This window comes from Megachile rotundata, chromosome 9, assembly GCF_050947335.1.
Source record: "Megachile rotundata isolate GNS110a chromosome 9, iyMegRotu1, whole genome shotgun sequence".
NCBI classification, from domain to species: Eukaryota; Metazoa; Arthropoda; class Insecta; order Hymenoptera; family Megachilidae; genus Megachile; species Megachile rotundata.
In genome coordinates, this window is record NC_134991.1 from 13,475,459 (window position 1) to 13,503,315 (window position 27,857).

Here is a 27,857-nt window from a genome sequence, read left to right on the forward strand (position 1 = left end):
TATAAGTAATTTGTAATATTTGCTGTACTATCTAGTCATGTGATAAATACTTAGACAATTTCTGTATATTAAAATTACAGTAGAGAGTGATACGTAAAATATTCTATTACAAATGTATATAATCATGTACAAAATATGTTCATCAATATAAATTAATTTATTCAACATTTCATGTTACATTTAATGAATTATATCCTTCTTTGTTTTCTCGGTCTTGGTGGATTCCATGACACCCTAGTATCATCTGTGAGAGAAGCAACTTTTAATCCTGACAGCTGAATACCTTTTAAAGCACCCTGAATAAATAATAGTAACAATTATTTATGATAAATATATTATATAAGAACACATTTAGTTGCTCATGTTCGATATTTACCGCTCTACCAGCTCCCAGACCCTGAATTCTTACCCTAACCGTTTTAATTCCTTCATCAAGAGCACGCTACGAAATTGTAAAAGACAAAGCAAAAGTTCAAAGATATTAATATATATCTAAATTAATAAATTAATATTGTTACAAGAAATTTTCAGACCTGTCCAACTATATAAGCAGTTTGCTGTGCTGCAACATTAGTACCCCTCCTTGAATTTTTAAAACCTTCACAACCAGCAGAATGCAAAATCATCACTACTCCTGTAATGTAAATTATAGTGGTTTTTCATTATATATACTATCGTAATTACAACGGTTTTTGAAGAATACATATATTAAAACTTACCTCTGTAATCGGTAACAGTCATTATTGTATTATTCATAGTTACTTTTATATTAACAATGTGCAGCCTATTATAGGGTACATTATTAAACAGTGTGGTTGCCGTAGTAGCGTCAGGAAATAATTTGATTCTAAAAGGTTTTTGAAACGTTAGTGTAAACATTGATTATCAAGCAATCAACCAATCCTTAAAGTACTTACGTTCCAGGAACAAGAGGCATTTCAGAACTATCCTCACCAGCAACAGTACTACTTTTCGCTTGCTTGATTCTAAATTTTTCTCTACCCACTTTTAAATCCTTTTCCACATTTGAGGTTAAATGAATTCTTCTAGCATCAACTAAGTTATTTACAGGTAATACAGCAAGTTTTTCCACAGGCAAAATCATTGACCTCGCGAAAGGACGTATCGCTGATTGCAAAATGGATTTTATCATTTTATAATTAATTTCGTACACTTAATTATAAAGAAACAAAGGTTAGCTGAACACTGTATCAACACAGGATACAGTGCACTCTACAGTGCACTTTGTTAAACTCGTACAGAAAGTCAGATGAAATACAGATAGCAAATTTAATTTAATATAAATTTATTGTATTATATCAAATAAGGACAAGTGTATAAATAATGATTTAATTCGTATCTGGAAAATATTGGAAAAATGTCTGTGTTATCGACTCATGATATTACCACAAAAGATAATCGTAGACGAGGTATAGGAAGGTTGTAAATTAAAATATTATGTATGATGGTGTTACATGGAGATTTAAGACTCTACAATATTAATATTAATCAATAAAATTAGGATTAATTGAATGTTTATCGAAATGGAACAGGTGGCGGCATCTCTCCGGCAAAAAGGGTGAAATACACACTTTTGAAACTAGTCTGAAAACGATATACGTGGCGTCATCTAGCGGCAGCTCGAGGGAACTAATTAAGGGGCTGTTTCAAAACCGTGTAGTTCACCCTGTTTGTTGAAGAGATGGCGCCACTAGTAATATTTTATATATACACTATTTTATAAATTTACAGAATACTTTAATTATTTTACATGCAAAATAGAAGAAAAAAAATGCTATATAAATACAGATTCATAAATTCCGTATCACCTAATATTTCATACTTCATAATGCACAAAATAAATAAAAATGCCTCCGTTTTTTCACAGTTCGCGTTATCATTCATCGTCTATTTTTTAAGAACCCATATTTATCCCCTATTTGTCCACTTTAAATCACAAAACACATCTATAAAATGTGCCCACTATTTATAATCAGTGTCATGCTATAAATGCATAAATATCCTCAGTGCGGTAATTAAAATCATAATCTTTAAGGGGCGGAAATTTATGTCATTCGATAGAGCGGCGTAATTACGCGAGAGAATGAATAACACGTGAAAAATGCGTAGAAAAATTGTTTCGTGATGCCTCGAATAACCGCCATGAAAGGCGATAAAACGCGGCCATTAAAAAGCATCATTTTAATAAATAATTGCGTTCAGCGAAAATGAAAATCACCATACAATATTCACGTGTATGATCATAACAAAATTCCATTATAAACCCCTCACCGTTCATATCTCGAATTGAATATGAACTCGTCTATCATCAGACATCCCACACGTCGAACTTATTGTGGCGCTCCAGCATTCTGTACATTTCGATACTGAATACGTTAATGCAACCCCCGGCCCCAATTTCTGCCCCCGCGCGATACTATTTTATTAACATGCTAAAGCGAGAATTCGAAATATTATGCCGGATTTCAACGATCCTAAATTACATATTAAGTATCATTAAATTTTCATGGGCTAAAATGAATTGTGCGTTTAACAATAATACGAATAGCAGAACCAACATACGTTTGTGCGCGTAAGTAATCAAAATCAAATTTCACCTTTGGACAATGAACGGTTTTATTCGACTTCTGTTACGAACACGAATATTATAAGACCTATCGATGACCGACAAATTGAATTCGTTATGGAATAATGGAGATTGCAATGATTTCAAAGATTTTTTAATTAAGGGCCACTCAAAATTCATGCGACGATGTATTGTTACTTTGTTGGAACGTTCTTTGCTTTTCGCTTTTGTTACGGTTATGGGGAATTATATTCGGTGCTATGTATTGATTCTGTTGGGGGAATATTTTGGGTTTGGGAATTTGGGAAGTCAGATTTGGGGAATTTGGGGAATTTGGGGGGGCTGAGGGAATTTGGGAATTTGAGGAATTTAGGGAATCTAGGGATTTTAGGGAATTTGGGATTGGGAAATTTCAGGATTTTGGGAATTTGGAATTTGGAGTTTTTGGAATTTGGGGAATTTGGAATTTGAGGATTTTGGAATTTGGGGATTTTGGTATTTGGGGATTTTGGAATTTGGGGATTTTGGAATTTGGGGATTTTGGAATTTGGGGATTTTGGAATTTGGGGAATTTGGAATTTGGGGATTTTGGAATTTGGAGATTTTGGAATTTGGGGATTTTGGAATTTGGGAATTTTAGAATTTGGGGATTTTGGAATTTGGGAATTTTAGAATTTGGGGATTTTGGAATTTTGGAATTTTAGAATTTGGGGATTTTGGAATTTGGGGAATTTGGAATTTGGGAATTTTAGAATTTCGGGAATTTGGAATTTGGGGATTTTGGAATTTGGAGATTTTGGTATTTGGGGATTTTGGAATTTGGGGATTTTGGAATCTGAAGATTTTGGAATTTCGGGATTTTGGAATTTGGAGAATTTGGAATTTGGATAACTTGGAATTTGGGGATTTTGGAATTTGGAGATTTTGGTATTTGGGGATATTGGAATTTGGGGATTTTGGAATTTGGGGATTTTGGAATTTGGGGATTTTGGAATTTGGGAATTTTAGAATTTCGGGAATTTGGAATTTAGAGATCTTGGAATTTGGGGATTTTGGAATTTGGAGATTTTGGTATTTGGAAATTTTGGAATTTGAAGATTTGGAAATTTGAGAACTTAGGAGTGTGGAAATTTAGGAATTTAGAAGAATAGAAATTTGGGGGTTTAGAATTTTAGGGATTTAGATATCCGGAGGGGTTGGAATTTGGTGATTTAAGAATTCGGAGATTTAAGAATATAATAATTTGGTGTTCACAGAATTCAGAAATTTGGAAGTTTGAGAACACAACAATTTAAGAATATCAGAACTCACCAATTACGAGCCAATAAAATAAATTATGAAATCCCAGAAAATCCTACGAAACGGTACAAAAGAACTCCACATCGCAGGTAATACAAATAAGGTATTGACAAAATGGTTATAAGAAAAGTAACGCAAGAAAACTTTCAGCGATATTGTTGTTACGTCAATAATGCATTAATAGGCTCGATGCAAATCATAAATTAGCTGTGAGAGGGTAAACAAATCCCCAGACTGCACTACGTCAGCTAAGAGTTAATATTGCAAATGGAGGTCTCGCCCAGAGTTGGGCAAAATGTAATATGATTAACGATTAAAGGTTATGATTAAGTGAATTCAAGACGGTAATCATGACTAACGATAAAGGATGCAATTGAAAATCTCAGGATAGCGTAAATAATCCAATTATTCGAGACTTTGAAGATCATCCGTTTTATTATTTCTTAATTTTCGAATATTTTAATATGATTATAATTACTGTAACACTATATAATTTGGATATTAAAGAATTTATGAGTTTGGTAGTTTGAGGATCTAAGAATTAAAGAATATCAGAATTTATCAATTATAAAATAGTGAAATACATACGTACATATAGAGTCATACATCTATACAAACATATCATTCATATTAATAACATACACAGAATAAAATATCATTATACAAATATTGATACCAACTTAACATAAAATTTCTTTCTCTATTTCAATACTGCAATGATTAGTAACTTCTATCACATCCAACAAATAAATCATAGTTAAGTCCACAACAACATGGCCGCGTAACCCTCGCACAAGCGTTAAAAAGTCAGAGACGCGATACATCACGTACTCGGAAAGTTATAGAAACATCTTGTTTTTCTTCTTCAATTCTCTGTTTTCTTCCCCGCGTCCATCCCTTTCAGCAAACTTATATGGACGTCGAAATTACGGCGATCCGTACATGTGTACTTGAACCGTTACCAGAAGTATCCCGGTTGAAAGTAGATCAAACGAAAGTTTGTTTATTTAACACGGCTTTACGTGATGCCGAGTTTTCGTCGAAAAATTATCTCTTGTTCAATGATGCCACCCCTCGCGATATCGGCGAAGTTGCCGGGGAACAAGTCCTTCAACGTTGATACTCGTGTCAACCGATGAATTTTTCATACACCACTTCCGACCTGCTCGAGCTTTCTCTATCGTCGTGACGGATGATTAAATTCTGACCTAATCTGGACGACAAATCCGACGATACAAGCTGTTCGCGATCGAAAACACGAGTGGATCAGGCTGCTATAATATTTGGATCGTGATACTTTTCTTTAGGGCTTGGAAATGGATATGTGGATTTAAGCGTGTGAGGGTGTGGAAGATTGAGAACTGGATATGTGGATGTTAGAGTTTTGGAGAAATTGAAAAATTAAAGAATTGGAGAATTGGAGAATGGGAGAATTGGAGAATTGAAGAATTGAAGAATTGAAGAATGGGAAAATTAGAGAATTAGAGAATTGAAGAATTGAAGAATTGAAGAATTGAAGAATTGAAGAAGGGAAAAATTGAAGAATTGAAGAATTGAAGAATTGAAGAATTGAAGAATTGAAGAATTGAAGAATTGAAGAATTGAAGAATTGAAAAATTGAAAACCTGAAAACTTAAAAACTTGAAAACCTGAAAACTTAAAAACCTGAAAACTTAAAAACTTGAAAACTTGAAAACTTGAAAACTTGAAAACTTGAAAACTTGAAAACTTGGAAACTTAAAAACTTGAAAACCTGAAAACTTAAAAACCTGAGAACTTAAAAACTTGAAAACTTGAAAACCTAAAAACCTGAGAACTTAAAAACTTGAAAACTTGAAAACCTAAAAACCTAAAAACTTGAAAACTTGAAAACTTAAAAACTTGAAAACTTGAAAACCTAAAAACCTAAAAACTAGAAAACTTGAAACCTTGAAAACCTGAAAACTTGAAACCTTGAAAAATTGAGAATTTCCACATCAACAAACTTAAAAATGAAAGAAACTCAACAAACAGGAAAAAGTATAAAAACACTAAAAAGCAAAAAATTCGATAATCTGTTAATTCGAAAATGTTTATATCAAAGGATAAAATGAAGCAATAAAAAGTTGAAGCACCGTAGGCTATGACAAAGTGCATTAAAACTGAAAGTATAATTCAAATTGAAAACATATAATACTGTTTTGTGAGAGTTTTTTTATTCGCAACGGCTTGAATATACCATAAATCATAATCGATTGCTTTCATCTTTTGTTAAAAATTAATTGCTCGAGCAACGAATTCTCTGCTAGTAAATTAATTGTAGCTGATGGTAACATTTCTACGATGAAGAAAACAATGGAACAATATCGGTTTTCGATTTACTAGTAGTTTAAAATAAATACGCGTCTGTAATAGCATTTTACAATTAGTTCTCAATATTCTTACCATCGCTGAGTGTCGATTCCATATGTTTCCGGTAAAGCTGCTTCTTATATGTGTAAGAGCATAATAATTTATTATGATTTTATAAGGGTTCAGTCATTTTCACTGATATTGTTATTTAATGTTTATTAGTAGAGGTTCACTTTTATTTATAATAATGTAACTGAAGTATTAAATTTTTTATATTTGAATTTGTCAATTTATGAATTTCAACACTTCTGGTAAATTTCAAAGTTCCTAAATTTCCAAGTTTCTAAATTTACAAATTTACAAATTTCCAACTTCCCCAAATTCCTAAGCCTCCAAATTTCTAAATCCCCAAATTTCTAAACTCCCGAATTTCTAATGTTCCAAATTCCTAAACCCCCAAATTTCTACTTTCCCAAATTCCTAAATCTCCAAATTAATAAACCCGTAAATTCCTAAATTCCCAAATTCCTAAATTCCCAAATTCCTAAGCCCCCAAATTCCTAAATTCCCAAATTCCTAAATTCCCAAATTCCTAAGCCCCCAAATTCCTAACCCCCCAAATTCCTAACCTCCCAAATCCCTAAATCCCCAAATTCCAAATTTCCCAAATTCCCAAATTCCCAAATCTCCAAATCTCCAAATTCCTAAATCTCCAAATTTCCAAATCCCCAAATTCCCAAACTTGCAAATTCCCTCCATATTTCCACGATCCACCCCTCCCATCGTCCACCCATGAACCTCCCACACCCCATAAAACATCCAAAGCCACACCTCTCCGATTCCTCCATCGCGCAATATTCTTCCCGTAATTAATTCCGCCAGACAGTCGACAGAAATAGCCCCATCGATGCAACGCAAGGGTTAAATTCCTTGTTGATCGACAAATCTGGGAATGTCAGTCGTTGACAGGTAAATGAACGATCCGTAGCGGACTCGAAGGGTAGTTACCCCCATAAAGGTCTGAAAATTAACTGGTTCCGCATCACGTTTTATCATCCACCTATATCAAATTCCCGGTTACAAATGGGGGTCGATGTGCGCCCTCGGGATATTACATCGTCGTGTTGCGTTGTGTACCGTTTTTTTCCTTACGTTGCATGTTTCGCCGTGTCGGAAATAATCAGTTCGATGGCGGCCGTTAAACGACCCCACCCCTCTTGACAATCGAACGATACATTCCAAAATTGATAATACTATGATTTACGCAACAGATATTCACGGTTTATTTGTATTATAATTCGGAATATAAACTCGTTGCTGATACGAGATAAAATAAAGTGTGCAATTATTGGAATTTTGAGCGAATTCGGATTTTGTAATGCAATACCGCGATTTCGAGGTATTGCTCATTTGTTACTGTAATTTTAGGAGGTTTTGTAGTTTCAACAATCGTGGTGTGTAATTCTAGTAGTTTAGGTCTGGTAATTTATCACCGGAGGGTGTAATTTTAGATGGCTGGGTAGTTTTTCTAATTCGTGGGATTTTAGTAATCTTTAGGAAGCTATTGTACAGTCGCTTTAGCGATCTGGGGAATTTTAGTAATGACCTTCAATGTAATTTTTGCAATGCAGGTAATTTTAGTAATTTGTTATACCCAGTGTAGGGAGTGCAATTTTAGTAATCTTTAGGAAGCTATTACATAGCAGGTTTAGTGATCTAGGGAATTTTGGTAATGACCTTCAATGTAATTTTTGCTATTCAGGTAATTTTATTAATCTGTAGGAAATTATTACACAGTAGCTTTAGTGATCTAGGGAATTTTGGTAATGACCTTCAATGTAATTTTTGCAATTCAGGTAATTTTAGTAATCTTTAGAAAATTATTATAAGTCACTATAATTATAAGAGCACTGTCACTATTATTATAAGATTACTAGCTTTAGTGATCTAGGGATTTTTTATCACCTTCAGTGTAATTTTAAGAATCTATTACACTCAGTGTACGCAGTATAATTTTAGTAATCTAGGTAATTTCAGTGATGTACCATAAATAATTAAATATTAAAATCTCAAAGTCATAAAATTTTATCGTCTCCAAATTTTTAATCCCCAAAAAGTTCCTAAACTTCCTAAAACTTCCTAAAACTCCCCATAACGTGAGAGACCTCATCCATTTCGGTTAGAATGTTTTCCCTATGGAAACGGAAACTTCTGTAGCCTGTCTTGTTCATTGTTTATCAATGTTCTTTTTATCATTATAAAATCGATCATTCACAATGAATGATGGAAGAAGGAAGTATCTTGTTTTCATGATGAATCCTTCGATAAAGGGGTTATTGATCCACGTCGCTGTTGATATCGTACGATGTGTGAAGGGTTTTCTTTAAGGTATTGTGGTAATCGGAGTGAAAGACGCTTCAGACGCGATAAAAAGATAGGGGAAACAAGATAAGAGCTTGCGGAAAGAAAACCGGGAGAATAGGTATTCATGTATGTAACCTAGAGGGAAAATTAGAGGAACTCGTGAAAGAATGCACGTGGAAATTGTGCTCGTAAGAAGAGATTGTCTGAATTTAACCCTAGAAACGTTCCAGCACTAACAGCTCAAATCTGTCAAATCTCTAATTTTTATTAATCTTATCAAAATTATTTATTTGCAAAATTTTATTTATTATGGTAAATGTATTTATTTTGTAAAATTTCATTTATTTTCATTTCATTGATTTTGTCATAGTTTTAGATAAGGAATGTTTATGTCAGTTGATGATTTAGTGATTTATTTTTTGATCCAGTTTTAAATTTGAAAGTAGACATTTAACGTAGTTCTAGTTTTAAAGGCGAGCACTTTTTGACACGTGCATCGTGAATATTCATAATTACTTTCGAATAAATCCTTCTTAATTGGAAATTCGACGATTTCCAGCCAATAACCAAACTGTAGTTAATTAAACAGAGCCTTCGGAAATACCTACCTAATCAACTATATGAAGGTTTAATTAATAGAAGTAAATTGAAAACGCATTCGAAGGTTGAAAACACGGGCATCGTAATTGATAGAGCAAATGTAGATATTGCCGATATATCGGCTGCAAAGAAAATCAAAGTTATGAGCTTTTAAATTTATACGATTAGATATTGAATATTTTCACATTTATATTCACTTTCATTGCTGATATTTTCGCTTTTCAAGTTGGAATTTTTTAGTCTTTTTTGCGGGGATTTTCAGTATTGCAATTTTTGCAATTTTTGGGTTTTGAGATTTTGGGATTTGGGGATTTTTGGGTTTTGAATTTTTGGGATTTGGGGATTTTTGGGTTTTGAGATTTTGGGATTTTTGGGTTTTGGGATTTTTGGGTTTTGGGATTTTTGGGTTTTGGGTTTTGGGATTTTGGGATTTGGGGATTTGGGGATTTTTGGGTTTTGGGTTTTGGGATTTGGGGATTTTTGGGTTTTGGGTTTTGGGATTTTGAGATTTGGGGATTTGGGGATTTTTGGGTTTTGCGATTTTGGGATTTTTGGGTTTTGGGATTTTGGGATTTGGGGATTTTTGGGTTTTGGGTTTTGCGATTTTGGGATTTTTGGGTTTTGGGTTTTGGGTTTTGGGTTTTGGGTTTTGGGTTTTGGGTTTTGGGTTTTGGGTTTTGGGTTTTGGGTTTTGGGTTTTGGGTTTTGGGTTTTGGGTTTTGGGTTTTGGGTTTTGGGTTTTGGGTTTTGGGTTTTGGGTTTTGGGTTTTGGGTTTTGGGTTTTGGGTTTTGGGTTTTGGGTTTTGGGTTTTGGGTTTTGGGGATCTTTGGACTTTTAGATTTTTGCATTTTTGGATTTATGAATTTTTGCATTTTCAGATTTTGAAGTAACGAGATTCTGAGGTTCAAAGATTTCGAAACTTAAGATTTAAAGTCCCACATTTCAAATCTACAAAACAATCAAACAACAAATAAGCAGTAAACAAGCTGTTCAAATTTAATTATCTAAAAAATAAGACAACATAAGAAATTCTATTAACCATCCCTTGTAACACACATGAGTAACCTGTATGACGTCACAGTCACGTAATAAGACATTTTCCACCGCCAAACTGCACGTGGTATATTTAATACCCCCAGAGTACTTCAAATTTTAATAATCCCAAAATCCACCCTAAAGCCGCTACAATATCTACCTCGGCGTAAAACTGTCTAAAAAAATATTCGGTATTTTTTCTAACATAAAATACAGATTTCAGTATTTAAAATAATTTTTCACGTGAATTGAATAATGGCAGGATTTGGGAAACGTATAGCGCGCAGCATCAATGCGAATCGTTCTCCGGACGGTGGGAATTGTCAAATAATTTATAGACGGTCTTTGTGGCTAACTCGAGTGCTGGTCGATGCTTACGGTCACGTCTACGATACACGACTATTGCGAACGGATTTGATTCACTTTACACTTAACAAATTAACGGGGTTGATTCACTGCTTTGTGGGAGGCTTTCAACATGGGATTTGCAGATACTAGGTTACGCAAGCTCAGCATAGGGTAACATGTCTCCTCTTCCTCCTGTTCCTCCTCATCCCTTTCTGTCCCTGGCGTCTCGTGTCCTCTACTATTGCACTGTCTCGCTCGCCACTTCTCTTATTCTATTCATAAGTATGCGAGAATTAATTATGAGACCCTCTCATTTGCGTCAGTTATTATGAAGTTCGTCGTAAGACCATTACATAATTACAGGGAGAGGCTGGAGTGGGTAGCGCACCCGGGCTCGATGCTCGCGCACCACTCGCGGGGGACAAAATCGAAAATGCATTTGTAAACATCGCGGTTAGAACACTTTACTCCTATCTTTTCTTCTCCTTTTCGCTTTCTACTCTCCACTTTTGGCTAGACCATTCGATGTTAATGCATGCTGAAAGTCTGAGAGCGATCGATCGGAGCCCTGGTGATGAGATCACCCTTCAAATATTTTTCATTTCATTTTACCTGCGGGTAAACGATAGAGAAATTTTCCCTTAATTTTACTCTGATTTTAGGTACTGAAGGTATTTGTTGTTGGGTATTGTTAATTGGGTAGTTGCGAATGTGCTTGTTAATTGGATTTGTTGATCGAAATTGTTTGAATGTCGGGTCAACAAATAATTTGAAATTTTCGATTTGAGGCAGCATGAAATATTGATACCTCGAAATTTTGGTATTGAACAAATTTTTAAATTTTCAAATTTCTTGCATGGAACGAAATGTCTAACTATTGAATCAAAGAAATTTGGAATTTTAACATTGAAGAAATTTGAACTTTATAATTAAAGGAACGTGAGATTGTCGTCAGACATTGAAATTCTGAAAATTATATAAAATTTTTAAATTAAAATTTTGATCACTTAATGTTTTGAAATGTTAAGTCTTCATCGCTTAAAATTTTAGACCTTGTATCTTCTTAACCTTTAAATTGTATTCTATAGCCACGTATTTTCCTAACCTCTGAACTCACCTTCATATTTACACATAAAAAATTTTAAACTTGATAATTTTTAATTCTGAAATTTCAACATTTTTAAACCATGAGTAGCTTTCGATGAAAGTTATAGCCTTCGAAAAAGTAGACATCATGCACTTCATTACGAGTGCAACAACCTAATACTAAGTTAGTTCGAAAGAACCCTCACTCAAAGTATTAAAACGTTATCTAATATCGTTTCTCCAATTTCTTGCCCGTTTTACTTCGATAACTCGAACATTCAGTAGTTTCTCGTTCGTAATCCAACTTGACCATTCGTTTTGAAATCATTTGCAATTAAAAGCAAGCGAGCGCATCCGCGACCATCCATTACAGACACGTTCACGTAGACGCGTTTTTGTCGATTTACTAGTACAGTCGGGGGCAAATCTGAAACTACCTAGGGAAAATATGACGGGCAATGTAAAACAACCCTTTGACGATCAATGGTTTTTGAGTAATTGTTAATTTTTAATTTTTACAATTTAAGTTTAGGAAAGGGTAGAGATTGAAGCTTGAAGATTTGGGAACTTTTGGTAAGGGAAACTATGAAACTAGGGATTTTTTATGGGAATTTAAGATATTTGGGAAATTTGGGGAATTTGGGGAATTTGGGGAATTTGGGAATTTGGAAATTTGGGAATTTGGGAAATTTGGGGAATTTAGAATTTGGGAATTTGGGAAATTTGGGAAATTTGGGGAATTTAGGATTTGGGGACTTAGGGATTTGAGGAATTTGGGATTTGGAGAATTTGGGATTTGGAGAATTTGGGATTTGGGGAACTTGGGATTTGGGGAATTTGGGATTTAGGGAATTTGGGATTCGGGGAATTTGGGATTCGGGGAATTTGGGATTCGGGGAATTTGGGATTCGGGGAATTTGGTATTCGGGGTATTTGGGATTCGGGGAATTTGGGATTTGGGGAATTTGGGATTTGGGGAATTTGGGATTTGGGGAATTTGGGATTTGGGGAATTTGGGACTTGGGGAAATTGGGATTTGGGGAATTTGGGACTTGGGAAAATTGGGATTTGGGGAACTTGGGATTTGGGGAATTTGGAATTGGGAGAATTTGGAATTGGGGAATTTAGGATTTGGGGAATCTGGGATTTCGGGAATCTGGGATTTGTGGAATTTGGGACTTGGGGAATTTGGGATTTGGGGAATTTTGGATTTGGGGAATTTGGGATTTGGAGTCAGTGGAATTTGGGGAATCTGGGATTTGGGGAATTTGGGATTTGGGGAATTTGGGATTTAGGGAATTTTGGATTTAGGGAATTTGGGAAATTTGGGGAATTTGAGAATTTAGGGAATTTGGAGAATTTGGGGAATTTGGAGAATTTGAGGAATTTGAGGAATTTGGGGAATTTGAAGAATTTGAAGAACTTGAAGAATTTGAAGAATTGGAAGAATTTGAAGAATTTGGAGAATTTGAGGAATTTGAGGAATTTGGGGAATTTGAAGAATTTGAAGAATTTGAAGAACTTGAAGAATTTGAAGAATTTGGGGAATTTGCGGATGGAATTTTGGAAATTGCAGAAAGCTAGAATTTCTATCTTTAAAAGAAAGAATTTCAAAAGAATTCAACCTTGCAAAAAGTAAAAACTGAACTGAAAAACAAGAACCATCCATAAACAAAAAAATTCTCGAAATAAAAAAATGGCAAAATTTGCATATATTCATTTATTTAAATGAAGTCAGCGTTGCACTCGACTGTACTCTTCCAGCATGGCGGACGTACCCTGACCTGATTCGAGTCTCGAATCTATCTTAAAATCTCGCCTCTTTGCCGTGCTGCCAGCAGGATATTCGTATACCTGGCGTGTTAACGAACGCGAAGACGAAACAGCTGTACGCTGTTCATTCAGCTTTTCCCGTTGAATAACTCGAATGTGTCGAACTTGAAAGACGTTTAAACTTTCAAAAATACCGTTTCACGAGCGACGGGTTCGTTAAACGTCGCGTCGTATCAAGCGTGTTGCTCGTTTGTCGCGTGAAACGATGGCTATGAATCGTGGATCCGTATAAACGTTTTCTACTGTACGGCATGAAGCGCGGTAAATTTTTATAGGGAAAATGGCGACGCTGGAAGAGAAAAGCACATCGTTTCTTCACATTTACTGTGCATGTACCGAGATTTTATTATTAATATCTTTAAACGCGTGTCAAGTATGCTAGTACCGAATAAGGGAAGGTTATGAATGTTAATATTTATTTCTATTAATCTTAGTATCTGTTGGTATATTTAAAAAGGAATTTTAGGAATTGACTTGTCAAGTGTACGTTTTAGTAAATGGTTTCTGATTTTCAAAAGATGGGATGGGGAAATTATGTGAGTCAGAATTTGGAGAATTAAGAATTCATGAATGCAGAAATAGTGGAAAATTTAGGAATTACAGAATGTGAACAGAGACAAATGTGAAGCTAGATATTAGGGACTTTAGGAAATGGAGAATTGAAGAATTGGAGAATTGAAGAATTGAATAATTGAAGAATTGAATAATTGAAGGATTGAAGAATTGAAGGATTGAAGAATTGAAGAATTGAAGAATTGGATAATTGAGTAATTGAAAAATTGAAGAATTGAAGAATGAAAGAATTGAAGAATTGAAGAACTGAAGAATTGAAAAACTTAAAAATTGAAAATTTGAAAGATTGGAATCTTGAAAGATTGAAAACTTGAAAGATTGGAAACATGAAAAATTGAAAACTTGAAAAATTGGGAACTTGAAAAATTGAAAACTTGAGAGATTGAAAACTTGAAAAATTGGAAACTAGAAAAATTGAAAACTTGAAAAATTGGGAACTTGAAAAATTGAAAACTTGAGAGATTGAAAACTTGAAAAATTGGAAACTAGAAAAATTGAAAACTTGAAAAATTGGGAACTTGAATAATTGGAAACTTGAGAGATTGGAAACTTGAAAAATTGGAAACTAGAAAAATTGAAAACTTGAAAGATTGAAAACTTGAAAGATTAGAAACATGAAAGATTGGAAACTTGAAAAATTGAAAACTTAAAAAATTGAAAACTTCAAAAATTGGAAACTTGAAAGATTGGAGACTTGAAAAATTAGAAGCTTGAAAAATTGGGAACTTGAATAATTGGAAACTTGAATAATTGGAAACTTGAAAAATTGGAACCTTCAAAGATTGAAAACTTGGAAACTAGAAAAATTGAAAATTTGCAAAATTGAAGATTTCAAAAATTCAAGAATTCAAGAATTCAAAAATGCAGGACTGCAAAAATGAATGAATTCAAAAACTATCTCCCGAAATCGAAGGCAAATATCAAGAATCTCCACCTTCTGCACGCGTTCCTTAAAGTCTACGTGACACTCGTATATCTTCGTACGTCCGCAACTACCAGTCGTAAAAATGGGATTACTCGTTTTTTCCCCGCAGTTATTTTACATCGTTGAGAAACCTATTTAACTACGCTCAAATAAATTTTGCAATTTTCGCGTGCATTTCAATTTTCAAGGACCGGCCACGTACACACGCTTTTTGTACCAACGTCGATCAATGCATTCCATTATAAATGCGAACAAAAGAATTGTTGCGCACGGGAGTAAATTGAAATACCGTCACTGGTGCATCATATTCGAATTTCAATTTCGTTTTTCTCGTTTATCATTCCCATTTTTTTCTTGTTTGTGATTGGCACATAGTTATTAAAGCCGCAATGATATTAGATTAACCGATCGATCGAAATCGATCGACTGCCGTCGCTAATAAAACAATGAGAACGTACTCTCTTTATCTCTGCTCGAGGTTCATTTGCACGGTCCTGAGTTCATTTGCCAGCGAAACTAATTTCTACGAAGCTCGTTCGGAATTTTGTACGAGACGATTGTTAGGCTGCACGAATTATTAATAGGATTTGTGTTTTATGGGCTACCGTTACCGAGGACCGAACGCCATCATTTATCCGCTACTCTTCAGTCAAAATAGGATACACATTTGTTTCCAATTTTGCGGATCAACTTTCTAAGTTTCTACAATACGAATTTATTAAACTCCTATGATTTCACACTGGAAAATTTGTAAATTTCTAAACTGCTACATTTTCAAACAGCTCGATGCAATCAGTAGCCAGTACAGCAGTAGTATAAGTACAACAATGAAGTACCAGAATAGAAAAACAAGTGTCATATCGTGAAATAGTTAAGTAATATAACAGTAAAGTAACGTAGTGAAGTACAGAAATAATCGAACAACGCAACACTCGTGTAAAAACAATGCTCTTTTAAAAGACACACCGTTACATAAAAAAAGAAATCGTTAAAAGCTTGTAAATTCCACGATGAAATTAAACGCGATCCCATCATTTTGACTGTGACTATACGTCTCTCCTGTCGTTCCTTTTCTCGGTCCATCCTCCTCTTTTCACTTTGAAATTTTCATCCCATATAAGCTACCGGGAACATACCTACGCTCCTCGAGTACGAAACTCTCGTTAGAGAGGTCGACGAATTGATCAGAGCTCTGAAACGGAACGGAGTTATGAACCGATCGAGGATCTCCCTCGTCCTTATTATTTATTCAGTAACGTCACATACACGTACAAACACATACACATGTATACATACATATATACATATATATATGTAGGTTGGCTAGGCTTGAATATTTTATAGAAACCATTGGCAGTGTCTGCGCTACCCCACACCATGACACCAATAGATGCGCGTTGACGATCGCTGGAAATCGTAAAATCGATGAGAAACCGACGTCGAAGGAGAGCCTTTTACCGGATTGGCGAAACCACGATCGTCCGCTGAAAGGAAAACTATTCTGGCGTGGTTGCAACATGGATTTCTTTGGTCTGCCGTGACCCATCGAATCACCCTTCTTAATTAACGAACGATTTTTAGCGTCCGAAGGAAATGAAAGGATCTGCCCGTCTCCCAAGACGGACATTATAAAATCGATGGAAGTTTCATCAAAAGGACCGACTTCCTCAGTTTTGTTTAATTCTATAGCGCTGGCCATTCAGCGCACCCTTTAAATCAGGAGATCGCCGATCAGAAGGCTTCGTCTCGTAATTAACTTGAAAGGAAACGCGGTCCACGACCGGTGCCACCGATTAAAATGTTTCGCTCGTTAGTTTATTAGAAATGAAAATCGACTTAAATTCTCTTCTCGATTTTACGTGTGATTTTGAAGTAGCCTATCGATAAGTGTACGGTGTTCAGGCTGATAGGATTCTTTAGGGATAGTGGCGGTACAGAACGGTGTGGGAAATTATCATAAATCAGACTGTCTTATAAAAAAAAATACGATACAACGAAAGGAGAAATTCCTTCAATTTTTTAGAAATTTTCTAAAATATCGAAACATTCGAGCTTCCAAATTTTCAATTTCCAACATTCAAAAACAGCCATAAATTATAAATTAAAAGTTGTAGATTAAAAAGTTTGAAAGTTCAATCCTTCTTCAAATTCAAAAACCTTCTCCAAGTTCATTCGAATGTTCTAAGTTTCCGAATTTCGAAAACTTGAAAAATTCGAAAATCGCACTTCGGAAGGCAGTAGTTTTTCACGATCGACGATCATGATTCGTGATTCGTATTTTAAAAGAAAGGCGATGGTTGAATACAAAATATCGCTTTAGTAAATTTTTTACTAGCTTTTTATATTTCAACATTTAACCCAACCCATCAAATATCAACTCCGTATCCCCTGGTCGAGACGGAAAGTTTTAAAATCACTGCTCTCGTGATTCATGTATATTACACCACAGCTCACTTTCCTTTAATTTGATTTCCACGAAGACCAAGAGAAGAAAGCTTAGCGTGGTCAGTATCCGACGACCCTCCCCTAAATCATTTTCGGTCCACGAAATCCGAGCAACCCCGAAGAAACGCACGTTAACTCGCGTGCGATTTAAAATTCCTTGAAGGAGATCTCCCCGATTTCCTTCAATCTCCCATCGTCCCGTTCCATCCATCATCATTATCCGTCGTCCCACGAAATCCTCGTTAGAACGTCAAACACCGTTAGCCTCCTGTAGAAGCCCTGAAAACCAATGGTCGTTTCCCGCCTCGAATTCATCCCGAAAGATTTTCAATCGGTGCCGACATTCCATCATTCTCGAGCGCATCCCTCGGAACGTTCTGCAGGTGTGGACATCGGCTACGAGTAAAACGGTTACTCCTCTCCTCCAACCTCATTGTTCCATTCTTCACCCTTCCCTTGTCCCTCCAACCAGCAACCGTTCCTCATCGTCCTCCCTGTCTAACCCTCGGGTTCGCTTCTCTCGTTCGCGGAGTAGCCCTCCCCTTTCCTCCCTTTCTCGCATCGAAAGTGGACACATGCTTGGCCCTAGTCACCGTCCCTACGAATTCCAGGGATCAATGCGTCGGTGCACCAAAACGCCTGCGCCACCCCCTTCAACCCCACCACACCCACACCGCTTAGCCGAGCAGCAGCACCAGCAGCAGCAGCAGCAGCAGCAGCATCAACACCAGCACCAGCAGCGACAATAGTGACGACGACGACGGTGGTGGCGGTGACGGTGGTGGCGATGTCACGAACAACCCCACCAACACACCCTCGACGACTCCGTCCATGCGAGTCCTAAAGCACCTACACTCGAGGCTGGTTATCAGAGTGCTGGTGGTGCATAACCGGCTGGTGGTGCCGCCGGTGTTCTCCTGCTAGCAGCGCCGAGAATCCGCTTCTCCTTCTACGCTTAGAACCCTCCTCCGCCTTTCGTCCCGCCACGGACGCGGATATCCCACGTCCCTTTTACTCCCTCCTCGGGAACGACCGCTTCCACGACGATACGAAGAGGGCGCTCCCCTCTCTCTGGATGTGCGCGGTACCCGAGCCTCGGAAATTCTGAAAGCGTTTCGCGCCTGTGCAACTCGCGCGGGGGGTGGCAAGGGACCGAAAATCGAGGTGAAAAGGAAACTCCGCGGATCCGGCCTAAGGGTCTCTCCTAGGGCTGGTGCGTATCGGTTCTAGCGATTTCGGCGTGTTCCAAAACGAAAGTACTAGCCTAACGATTCGGCCGCCCAGGCTATCCCGTTTTTTTCACGACCACCCGCCGCGATTACGCGCGTGTGCGTGTTCGTGTACGCGTAAACACACGGTGACGTGCCGCGAGACCTAGGTGTACAGTGTGACGGACACGTCGGATTTACATATCGTCGACGAGGATCTCCCAACGGGAACGACCGAAGGGAGAAGAGAGGACACTTACGCGAGACGTCCCGATAACGGACGACTACACGGGACTCCCGTTCGATCGTGGTGCTGGTGGTGGTTTCTTCCTTCGTGTGACACACTTTTGTCGCGAGAGAAGAGAATCTCTCCCTCTCTCTCTTTCCGTGGCTGATCTGACAGAGAAGCGGACTGATATATCAGTCCTGTGTGCGTACGACTGCGAAAATCGCTAGTGAGAGTTTGCTGTGTATCGTGAGAGTGAACAGTGAACGAGAGAGTTGCCTCTCTGGTGTTTGACTGAGTCGAGAAAAAGAGACTGTCTCGTTCCAGTGAATTCCGCTGCCACCTAGTCTGGATTTTCGATTAAAGACCACCGTGGATCGTGAGTCCGAGATACGGGGGTATCATGTATCCCCGATTGCAGCCCTCCTTTGAGGGTTGAATCGACGATTCGACCCGTCGGCTTAACTGTGGTGCATCCTAGACGAGACGGTGTGTAATCGTACCCTGGAACTACGTCGAACTTGCCTTCCTTCAGGACCACCGATCCCGACACGAGAGCTGGTCCCACGGTGGACTAACCGTGTACCACATCCCCGCGCTGAAAGTGAGTCTTAATGCTCTGATACTTCCTCGCCCAGCTTAAACCGAATCTACATCTTTTCGCTTTGGATCATTCGTACAGAACTTGGATTTATACCGATTCACTGGATTCTGATACTCTCCTACACACTTGTATTTCTCGCAGCATTCGTGTGTGAGAAATCAGTGCTGAATGAATCATCCCGTTCATCAAATGCAAGAATTAGATCTACTCTGTTCATTGCTGACTTCGATCGCTTCGGATGTGGAGGAAAGTCGGTTTGAATCATTAACGATGATCACGAACTGTAAGAGGTATAAGGATTTACCTACTCTTCGTACAAATCGGTGAATGAACCAGTTGCTGCTTTTGATGAATTGATTGGATGATTCATGGTGATGAAGTTGCAGAACAAGTCTGAACTTCACACAATTCACTGTTTTAATCGCTATTCTGAAAATTAGTGAAATTCTGAATTGGTAATAGCTTCCATGTTTCACTGTGCAGATCCAAAGTGTGAAGTTTATGTTCGCCTTTAGCTTCATTTCTGTTCATTAGTGACTTTAATCCCTCAAATTTAATGTGGATGAACTGTGTTCTTTGCTCAGTACACGATCATCCAAAGTGTACTTTGTCTTTAACTTTTTCTGTTTAGTGACTGGATGATCACTTCGGATGAAATGTGGAAAACCGTGTTGTTCTTTCAAATTCTTTCGAATTTTGAAGTTTATATTTGAATTTAGTTCTATCATGTTCACCAGTGATTTAGAATAATCCATTTTTATAGAACGTGAAGGAGAACAGTGTTTTTATTGAACCACGATGGTCTTAAGTGTGAAGTCCACATTTAGCTCTACTTCATTAGTGATATGATCTTAAGATGATATATGGATGAAAGCACTGTTTTCTTTAATCCACAATGTTCATCTCAAGAGTGACATTCTAGCTCTACATCAGTGGATTTATCTTTTAAGATGAAATATAGAAACACTGTTTTGCTCGAACACGATATTCATCTGAAGGGTGTCCACACTGAGGATCGTGTTTTTATTGAATCATCTACAATCTTCACTATGAAGTCCACATTATTTATCTCTGTTCATCAGTGAATTATTTAAGATGAAACATAGAAACACTGTTTTTGCTAGAGTGTCCACTTCAAGGGTGTCCAATGTTCACGAGGACAGTGTTTTTATTGAATCATCCACAACCTTCAGTACGAAGTCCACATTATTTACCTCTGTCGACTCCCAAAAAATTATAAATAACGTTTAAGCTTTATTTGCATGAGCAGTCTCAATGAATCTCAACATCCTTGTCCCGCGGATCACATTTCGTATTCAGTACAGCAATTAGTACCCGTTTTAACAAAGTGCATTATTTAATGACTCGACGAACCACGTTCGTGTATCGACATTTAATTGAACAGTTAGATACACGTACATTTCTCGTGAATAAGTTCACAGCTCTTCAGATTGGAACGACGGGGTCCAATTTATTCGTCTCGCGTTACTTTGTCGCGATCAAAATCATAGTTGAACCGTGTCGACTAGTCTGCAACGAACTCCATCAACAAAGAAACCTTATTTCGTGTGCTGGTAAAATGATAATGCGTTTATCTGTACTGTAAGGCGCCGCTATTTTTCCACTTAATTATCCAACGGCGATTGAAACCATAGAATCGTGACCTTGCCTCTATTGTGGCAATAAATCACCGGTTACGAGACGATTGAGACACGAGACTTAACAGGGACAAACTACTGACTCGTTCTGGAAGGCTTGGATTAGTTCTGCGACACGGTATGGTCAGGCGTAAAGTGATTTAGGATACCGTTTCTTTCTCAAAGATTTTCGAACCAAATGTTAAAAAACTCGTGAACTCCACATTCGACATAATTTTTTTTAAATTCTACAAATTACAATTTTTTATCGTAACACGTACGTTTAAACTGAAGAATATACGGTGTTGATGATTTATAAAGGGTATGATTTATGCGACGTTCCGACCCATATGTGGGCCATCTGTTAACTCCGTTTTTTGACGTTTAATTAATTAAAAAAGCACGAATATATAAAATTGATTTTGTGTTTATTGTTTACTCTCGTTACATTCGGTTGCAAATGTACTATGGATTTTGTACATTTCACCAGAAAGAAATAAATGGGAAATTTAATAATAAAATTATTGGAAAAATGTCACTTTTTGTGATTACAATTTTCTGTCTTGTCAAAATGTTGTAAGATTTATGTTACATTTGAAATAAATTTTTGGGAGAATATTTCTTTTTTATCGTTGCAATTCAGAAATAATATGAAAAATTCTTGGTTTAATAATTTATGGGAGAAATATTGAATACTTCTTTGTCATCACGAAATTCAATTAGCAAATTATAATGCCATTAAAAATGATTCAATTACAGAGAATTCGACGTATCGATAAATTATAAAATTACAAAATCGGATATTGGTATTCCTTTGAAATTCTTAATCCTCTCATTTTCATACTCCGTTTGGTCGAAAATTATTAAAAAAGAGGAGTTATTTACAGCGTCGGTAAGCTCGTGAAAGCGGAGGGTAGAATTTTTGAAGACAAAGTTAACGCAGGCAATTAATTTGAAGCGGAGCCGTTTGAAATTTTTACGAGGAGAACTCTCGAAATGAAACAAGGTCCAACGACGTGCAAATTTCCCTTCTAATGAACTTTCCACGGCCGCGCAACATATTCATTTCACACGCGCGAATTACACGTAATTTTCCGGGGGGATGCAAATGGCCGCGAATCGTCGAATATCCATTTGCGATTCAACTTGCCAGACAGCGGACGTCCATTGAATTCGTTGTCTCCTGGCTTTCGCCTCTGAGGTTATTCAACAATTCGTTATTTATGCAAATCCCGTTGAACCTTCAGAAGGTTGGACAAAAAGAATTTCGTTAGAGGCACAAAGGCATCGAGAAAATTGATGTACCGCTCCAGAGAACCGGCTGCATCAGAAAGTACAATCTTGTGTTCGGCCAACTAATTCAATGTTCCGTCTTTTGTTGCGGGAAAATCGAATTTTCCACTATTTTTTTTTTTTTTTAGTTCTTTTGCTTACACGGATACTTGTCCTTGCGAACGTTACGATGGTATCGGGCAAAAGTTTTCTCGTGAAACACTCTCATTAATCATCCATCGGATCGATGAAAGAAAAAAAAAAGAATATCTTTCGTGTAATATTTCAATCCAGTCGTTAACCGAGTTAAAGTCGCGCTATTTTTGCGTCGAAGGATGCTACGGAGCGGCAACAAGAAGCGTAAACAGATCAAAAAATAAATAGAGAAAAAAAGAAGGTCTTGACCGATCGATAGAACGTTTAACCTATTTAACGCAATTAATCGCATTACGGAAAATGAATCTTTAACGACTTGTACCGCTGCAAAACAGATGGCAAATTGCTGGCTCGAAATCAAGATGGTGAAATGCGAGAAAGTTTGATGTTTCGTTTTTGCGTGTTATGACATCGATTTCTCTACGTTGGATGTTTGATCTCGTATCTCTGTTATAACACGTAAGCTATTATATTTAAGTTTAAACTGAACTATAACAATAAATAGATAATACAGAAAGCTTACACAATAATTCTTTATCTTAATGCACATACATTCTATCTTGTTTAACATACATTTTGATGCAAGATTAATAATTTTCATAATTGGAAATGAATACTCTAAGATCCGCCATTTTGATGAACTCCGTAAATGCTACTTTAGAAGTATTTATCATTATTTGATTCTAACTACACATCCTATGAGAGATTTATGAGTAGGTATCTGTCTAACATGATCATATGTGACCATATGTGACCAACGCAGCAATTCAGGTAAATTAATTATTTACAGAAAGTGCAACTCTTAAGAGACTTATCGTTGACAATGACATTCCCTAACGCAGTGAAAGATTAAGTACCCTTGTTCTTAATAATGTATTATAGTCTGTCTGTGCATAAACGTCACATTTCACTGAGACCTTCATATGTGGCCTGCAAGGTAAATTAATTATTAGGAAAAGCAAAGTTTGAGGGTTGTTAATGTTGACAATGACATTCAAGTGAAACTGAAGGAAAACGAACTCATTAGCATCCCCTGAATCTCTCCCTTGCAACAGATATTAAATAAAATAATCTAGTTTTAAAAATTTTGTCTGAAAGTCACCTAACTTATAAAGCAATCCTTGTAAAGGATTTGAACGTATTTGTTTGATAAAAAATTGTAAAGGTTAAAAGATTCAAATTGCGTTGTTTGAAAACAATTATACTGGAAACGTTCGATCGTAGGATGGTCGGCTCAAGGCCGTCGTAAATTCACACCCTACGAGCTGACAAACCTTTCTTCCCGGCATGCGACATGCCATTGATCATGGTGGATAGAGGTAACTCGCGTGGCCGAGGGGTTCGACGTAGTTACGTTAATTTCTACGAGGTGTCCCAGTTTTCCACGAGTTGGCCTCAGTTGCGTTCCCCGGTCAATGCCTGTCGGGGAAAATTACGAACGACGTACTGTTGACAAGCGATCCTTCTTTTTGTTATTCCACCCCTTTTTTTACACCCTCTGCTTGCCGCCATCGTCTTTCCTCTGTCGCGCCCTCTTCTATACCCGGTGTCCCATAAAACTAGCAAGAACCGACTCTAATAAGTCGATAATGGGTTGCTAAATTTTTGGGAAATTTTGAGACAGATTTTTTAGAAACTTTGAGAAACATTTTCTAGAAACTTTGAGTGAGATTGAACATTTTCTTAAGGGTCTGTAGGAAATTTGTTTGTGGTGGATGTAGAAGTTGAGACGAATCTTTTGTTACATTTTTTGGTGGAATTTCGTGATTCAATAATACCTGGTGGTTCACACTTGAGTCTGAAAACTTCTACATTAAAAATTTTTTAAATTTGAGACAAAACTTTCACATCTCAAATTTGAAGAAAATGTAACTCAATTTAACTTAGTCTCACTATTTCAAAGTTCATAAACTTAACTATCAAAATGAATACTTTGTCTTTAGCATTAAATTTTCCTTAAGAAATGAAGCCATAAATGAAGACATAAAGAACGTCACCGCATTCGATGCCACCGTAGCCTTGTATCAACAGTTCACCCAATAGATCTCAACCCTCGATGTCATTAGTCTTGGTGGTGTAGCTTCCCGCGAACGCTTCCCTCGGTAGATCCATCGGATTGAAAGCGAATCAGATATTTATTAATGCACGATAGACGGGGATCGAAGTCTTAATTGTCCCATCTCGCCCCAACGGTTCGCACGTCGAAACGAATGGCAGCACACACCCCTCCGGGGGTGGCGAATAACGCGCGGTTGGTATACGCGTGGTCGACTAGGGTGTTTACCGCTGGAAGCTACGAAAGGGATTAAGAACTTATGACACTCCAGGACGGCTCGCCAGGGTAAACATTTTCTCGCGGGATCATCGAGACACCCGGGGTAAATTAAATTCGATCCCCTGCATTCCTGTCGACTGTTCATCTCTGTGCATTTCGGCATTCGTCAGTCGTGACACGGATCTGCTGAATGTGTAATGATACTTGGATGAGCTGCTAAATATGTACTGTGTACAATTATGGGGTACTATTAGAAATTTAGGGTTTAGTACTGTTAGAAATTTAGGGTTCAGTGTACTCGGTATAGGGTTCAGTTTGATGATATTTGTTATTCAAGAGGAAGTAATGCTACTCTGTTTCTAAATGTTTAGTTTCTCTGGGTTTTCTGTATTTTTTAACAGATTTTTAAATTTGCAGGATTTCAAGTTTTCGAAGGCTCGCATGTTCGATCAATAGAACTCAAATGGAATATTTGAACTTTTGTATCTGCATTTTTAAATTTGCAAATTTTTAACTTTCCAAAGTTTCTACATTTTTCAACTGCGAGTTCATACTTTTTCAGATGAGTAAATTTGTCAAGTGTCGTGAATTGTCAAATTCTCTTTGCAATTTCTGAATCAAAATGTTGAAAGAGACAGGAATTCTGAAATTCCAAAAGTGTGTAGAACTGAAGAAGATTATGAAAAACTTTGCAACACGTGGCAATATAACGCGAGGTAACCTAAAATCTTGAAAGAAAGCTCCCAGTTGCCTTCCCATCAGGAATGATAGTCCACCGTGCAAACTCAGAGGATAAACGATCGAATGTCGATTAAACCGTCCGAAAGCGTGCAATTTTCGTGAGACTCGTGTATTAGGGAATTTAAAACGGGTCGGTTAATTTGATTATTAGCGGGCTGCCGTTGTATGTTCAGCCAGTTCAGCCGGCCTTAATGAAACCTTGTAAATTTCACGCTCGACTCTTGCAATGATTGCCTGTAATGGCCTGGGAATATCATTAAACGATTCGGAGTAAAGTTCATTGGCACTCGTTCGAATCAACGATGAGCTGCTTATACGCGATAATATCTGTTTACCATTAACATTAACAGTCGAATATAGAAATATCCTTTAATCGGTTACTTTATGCACCGCCATGTTGTCCTCGATCATTTTCATGATATTTTCGTTTAAACAAATTAAATGACTAATTATACAGATTTAGTTGAAAAAGTGAATTGCCTCATTAATTCGTGATAATTAATTAGATCTGGCAGAAATAAAGAGACGAATTTCAATTAGCGAAAGAGCCGTGCATTTTGTAGTAATCTTTTTTAAAGGTGTTAGAATCTTTTGATAATTTAGGTACTGCATTAATTAAATTTTAAAAACAAGAATTAACACAGTTTTTTTGGTGAAATGAATACTCGTTATCCTTTAAATAATTACGCAATTAATTTTAATTGTATCTACAAGAAACTGAAAATCAATGGAAAGAATGAATAATGTAAAAACGTGTGCTCGTCAAAGTGTTAATAATTTATATTTAAATAAATATGATATTACTGTCGGTGCATTCAAAGGTATTCAATTATAATAATTAACGCGTCGACGATACTTAATTCGTTACATAAAAACTCTCTGCCCATTTCGTTTATTTGACCATTACGTGCGACATCGTTGGAAAAAAAAGGAGAGAAAGAACGGGGAAAAAGTTAGAGTCCCTGGTCGGGTATTAAAAAAAAATCATTAATTATAGAAGACACGCGCATGCGCGGTGTGCTGTACGGACACATCGAAATCCTCCTCATTGTTATTTGCACAACTTCTCAGCGCGATATTCGACGGCGAACTAATAACACGTTTAAACTTCACTTGCCGCGGATATTTCCTCCCGTACTTTTTAACAATCCGATTTATCTTGTTGTTGGCCGCTTCTCTTTCATTTTTTTTATCGACCCGTCAAAATGCCAGGCGAGCTTCACTTTTTTCCCGCTCTTCCAGAGCGGAGAAAAAAAATATATCTCGTCGCTCTTATTCGTCGTTTCCATTGTTATAATAGCTGACCGTCATCAATTTCAATCCCTTCAGAAACTGTTTCGACGTTTTTAACTCGTAATTTTCATCGACGAGATTATCGCGATTGCTGTGAATAAATTTATTTGTCCACCATTTTCTCGTGTTTTTTAAATGTGGATAATGGAGACCTGTTATATTCGCGTGTTTTATAGGTTATCGTTGGATTGATATGTGGTAGATCTTAATTTACCTTTGGTGATTCGCAAAGGAAGATTGCGTGGTGGATTACTCCGTGTTACATCGCCACGTGTTGTATGGCTATATGTTCGATCGCTACCTGTTTGATTGTTTAGCGTTAGACTACTATGCGTTAGAGTGCCACGCGTTATATCGCCTCTTGTTATATCACCACGTATTAAATTACTACGCGTTATATCACCACGTGTTAAATTACTACGCGTTAGAGTGCCACGCGTTATATCGCCAAATATTGAATTACTGCGCGTTAGAATGCCACGCGTTATATCGCCAAATATTGAATTACTATGCGTTAGAGTTCCACGCGTTATATCGCCAAATATTAAATTACTGCGCGTTAGAATGCCACGCGTTATATCGCCAAATATTAAATTACTGCGCGTTAGAACGCCACGCGTTATATTGCCAAATATTGATTTACTACGCGTTAGAACGCCACGCGTTATATTGCCAAATATTGATTTACTACGCGTTAGAATTCCACGCGTTATATCGCCAAATATTGAATTACTACGCGTTAGAATTCCACGCGTTATATCACCACATATTGAATTACTACGCGTTAGAGTTCCACGCGTTATATCGCCAAATATCGAACTATTACGCGTTAGAGTGCCACGCGTTATATCGCCAAATATTGCATTACTACTCGTTAGAGTTCCACGCGTTATATTGCCAAATATTGAATTACTATGCGTTAGAGTTCCACGCGTTATATCGCCAAATATTGAATTACTACGCGTTAAAATTCCACGCGTTATATCGCCAAATATTGAACTACTACGCGTTAGAGTTC

The 27,857-nt window shown here is 36.9% G+C and overlaps 2 protein-coding genes and 1 long non-coding RNA gene across 6 annotated transcripts in view; 1 reads left to right on the top strand and 2 right to left on the bottom strand.

Annotated features, from left to right (window-relative positions):
* LOC143265137 (uncharacterized) overlaps positions 1-27,857 on the bottom strand; it is a 594,179-nt gene that overhangs the window by 437,281 nt on the left and 129,041 nt on the right. The window lies entirely within an intron of this gene.
* Positions 139-1,243, bottom strand: mRpS11 (mitochondrial ribosomal protein S11). Its single transcript, XM_003703744.3, has 5 exons — positions 918-1,243; positions 720-847; positions 534-634; positions 377-442; positions 139-296 (listed from the first exon to the last, which is right to left on the bottom strand). The coding sequence occupies exons 1-5, from the start codon at positions 1,151-1,153 to the stop codon at positions 189-191; spliced, it is 639 nt and encodes a 212-aa protein (XP_003703792.2). The 5' UTR covers positions 1,154-1,243; the 3' UTR covers positions 139-188.
* The window catches only part of dpr12 (defective proboscis extension response 12), a 145,900-nt gene continuing 136,244 nt past the window's right edge, over positions 18,202-27,857 (top strand). For 2 of the 3 annotated variants that reach the window (XR_013039313.1, XM_012286537.2), the window contains exon 1: positions 18,213-19,465. The gene's annotated coding sequence lies outside the window, so the exon portion shown is untranslated. Of the gene's footprint in view, positions 19,466-27,857 lie in introns of all 3 variants that reach the window. The other variant, XR_013039314.1, reaches the window with a different exon arrangement.

What these genes read in the sequence shown, in the direction of transcription:
- mRpS11 (XM_003703744.3), bottom strand. Translation starts at nt 1,153, where the DNA reads ATGATAAAATCCATTTTGCAATCAGCGATACGTCCTTTCGCGAGGTCA. An exon ending in CTGCTTATATAGTTGGACAG is followed by an intron (nt 443 to 533) that starts GTCTGAAAATTT and finishes ACAATTTCGTAG; the next exon opens with CGTGCTCTTGATGAAGGAAT. An exon ending in GTCTGGGAGCTGGTAGAGCG is followed by an intron (nt 297 to 376) that starts GTAAATATCGAA and finishes TTATTTATTCAG; the next exon opens with GGTGCTTTAAAAGGTATTCA.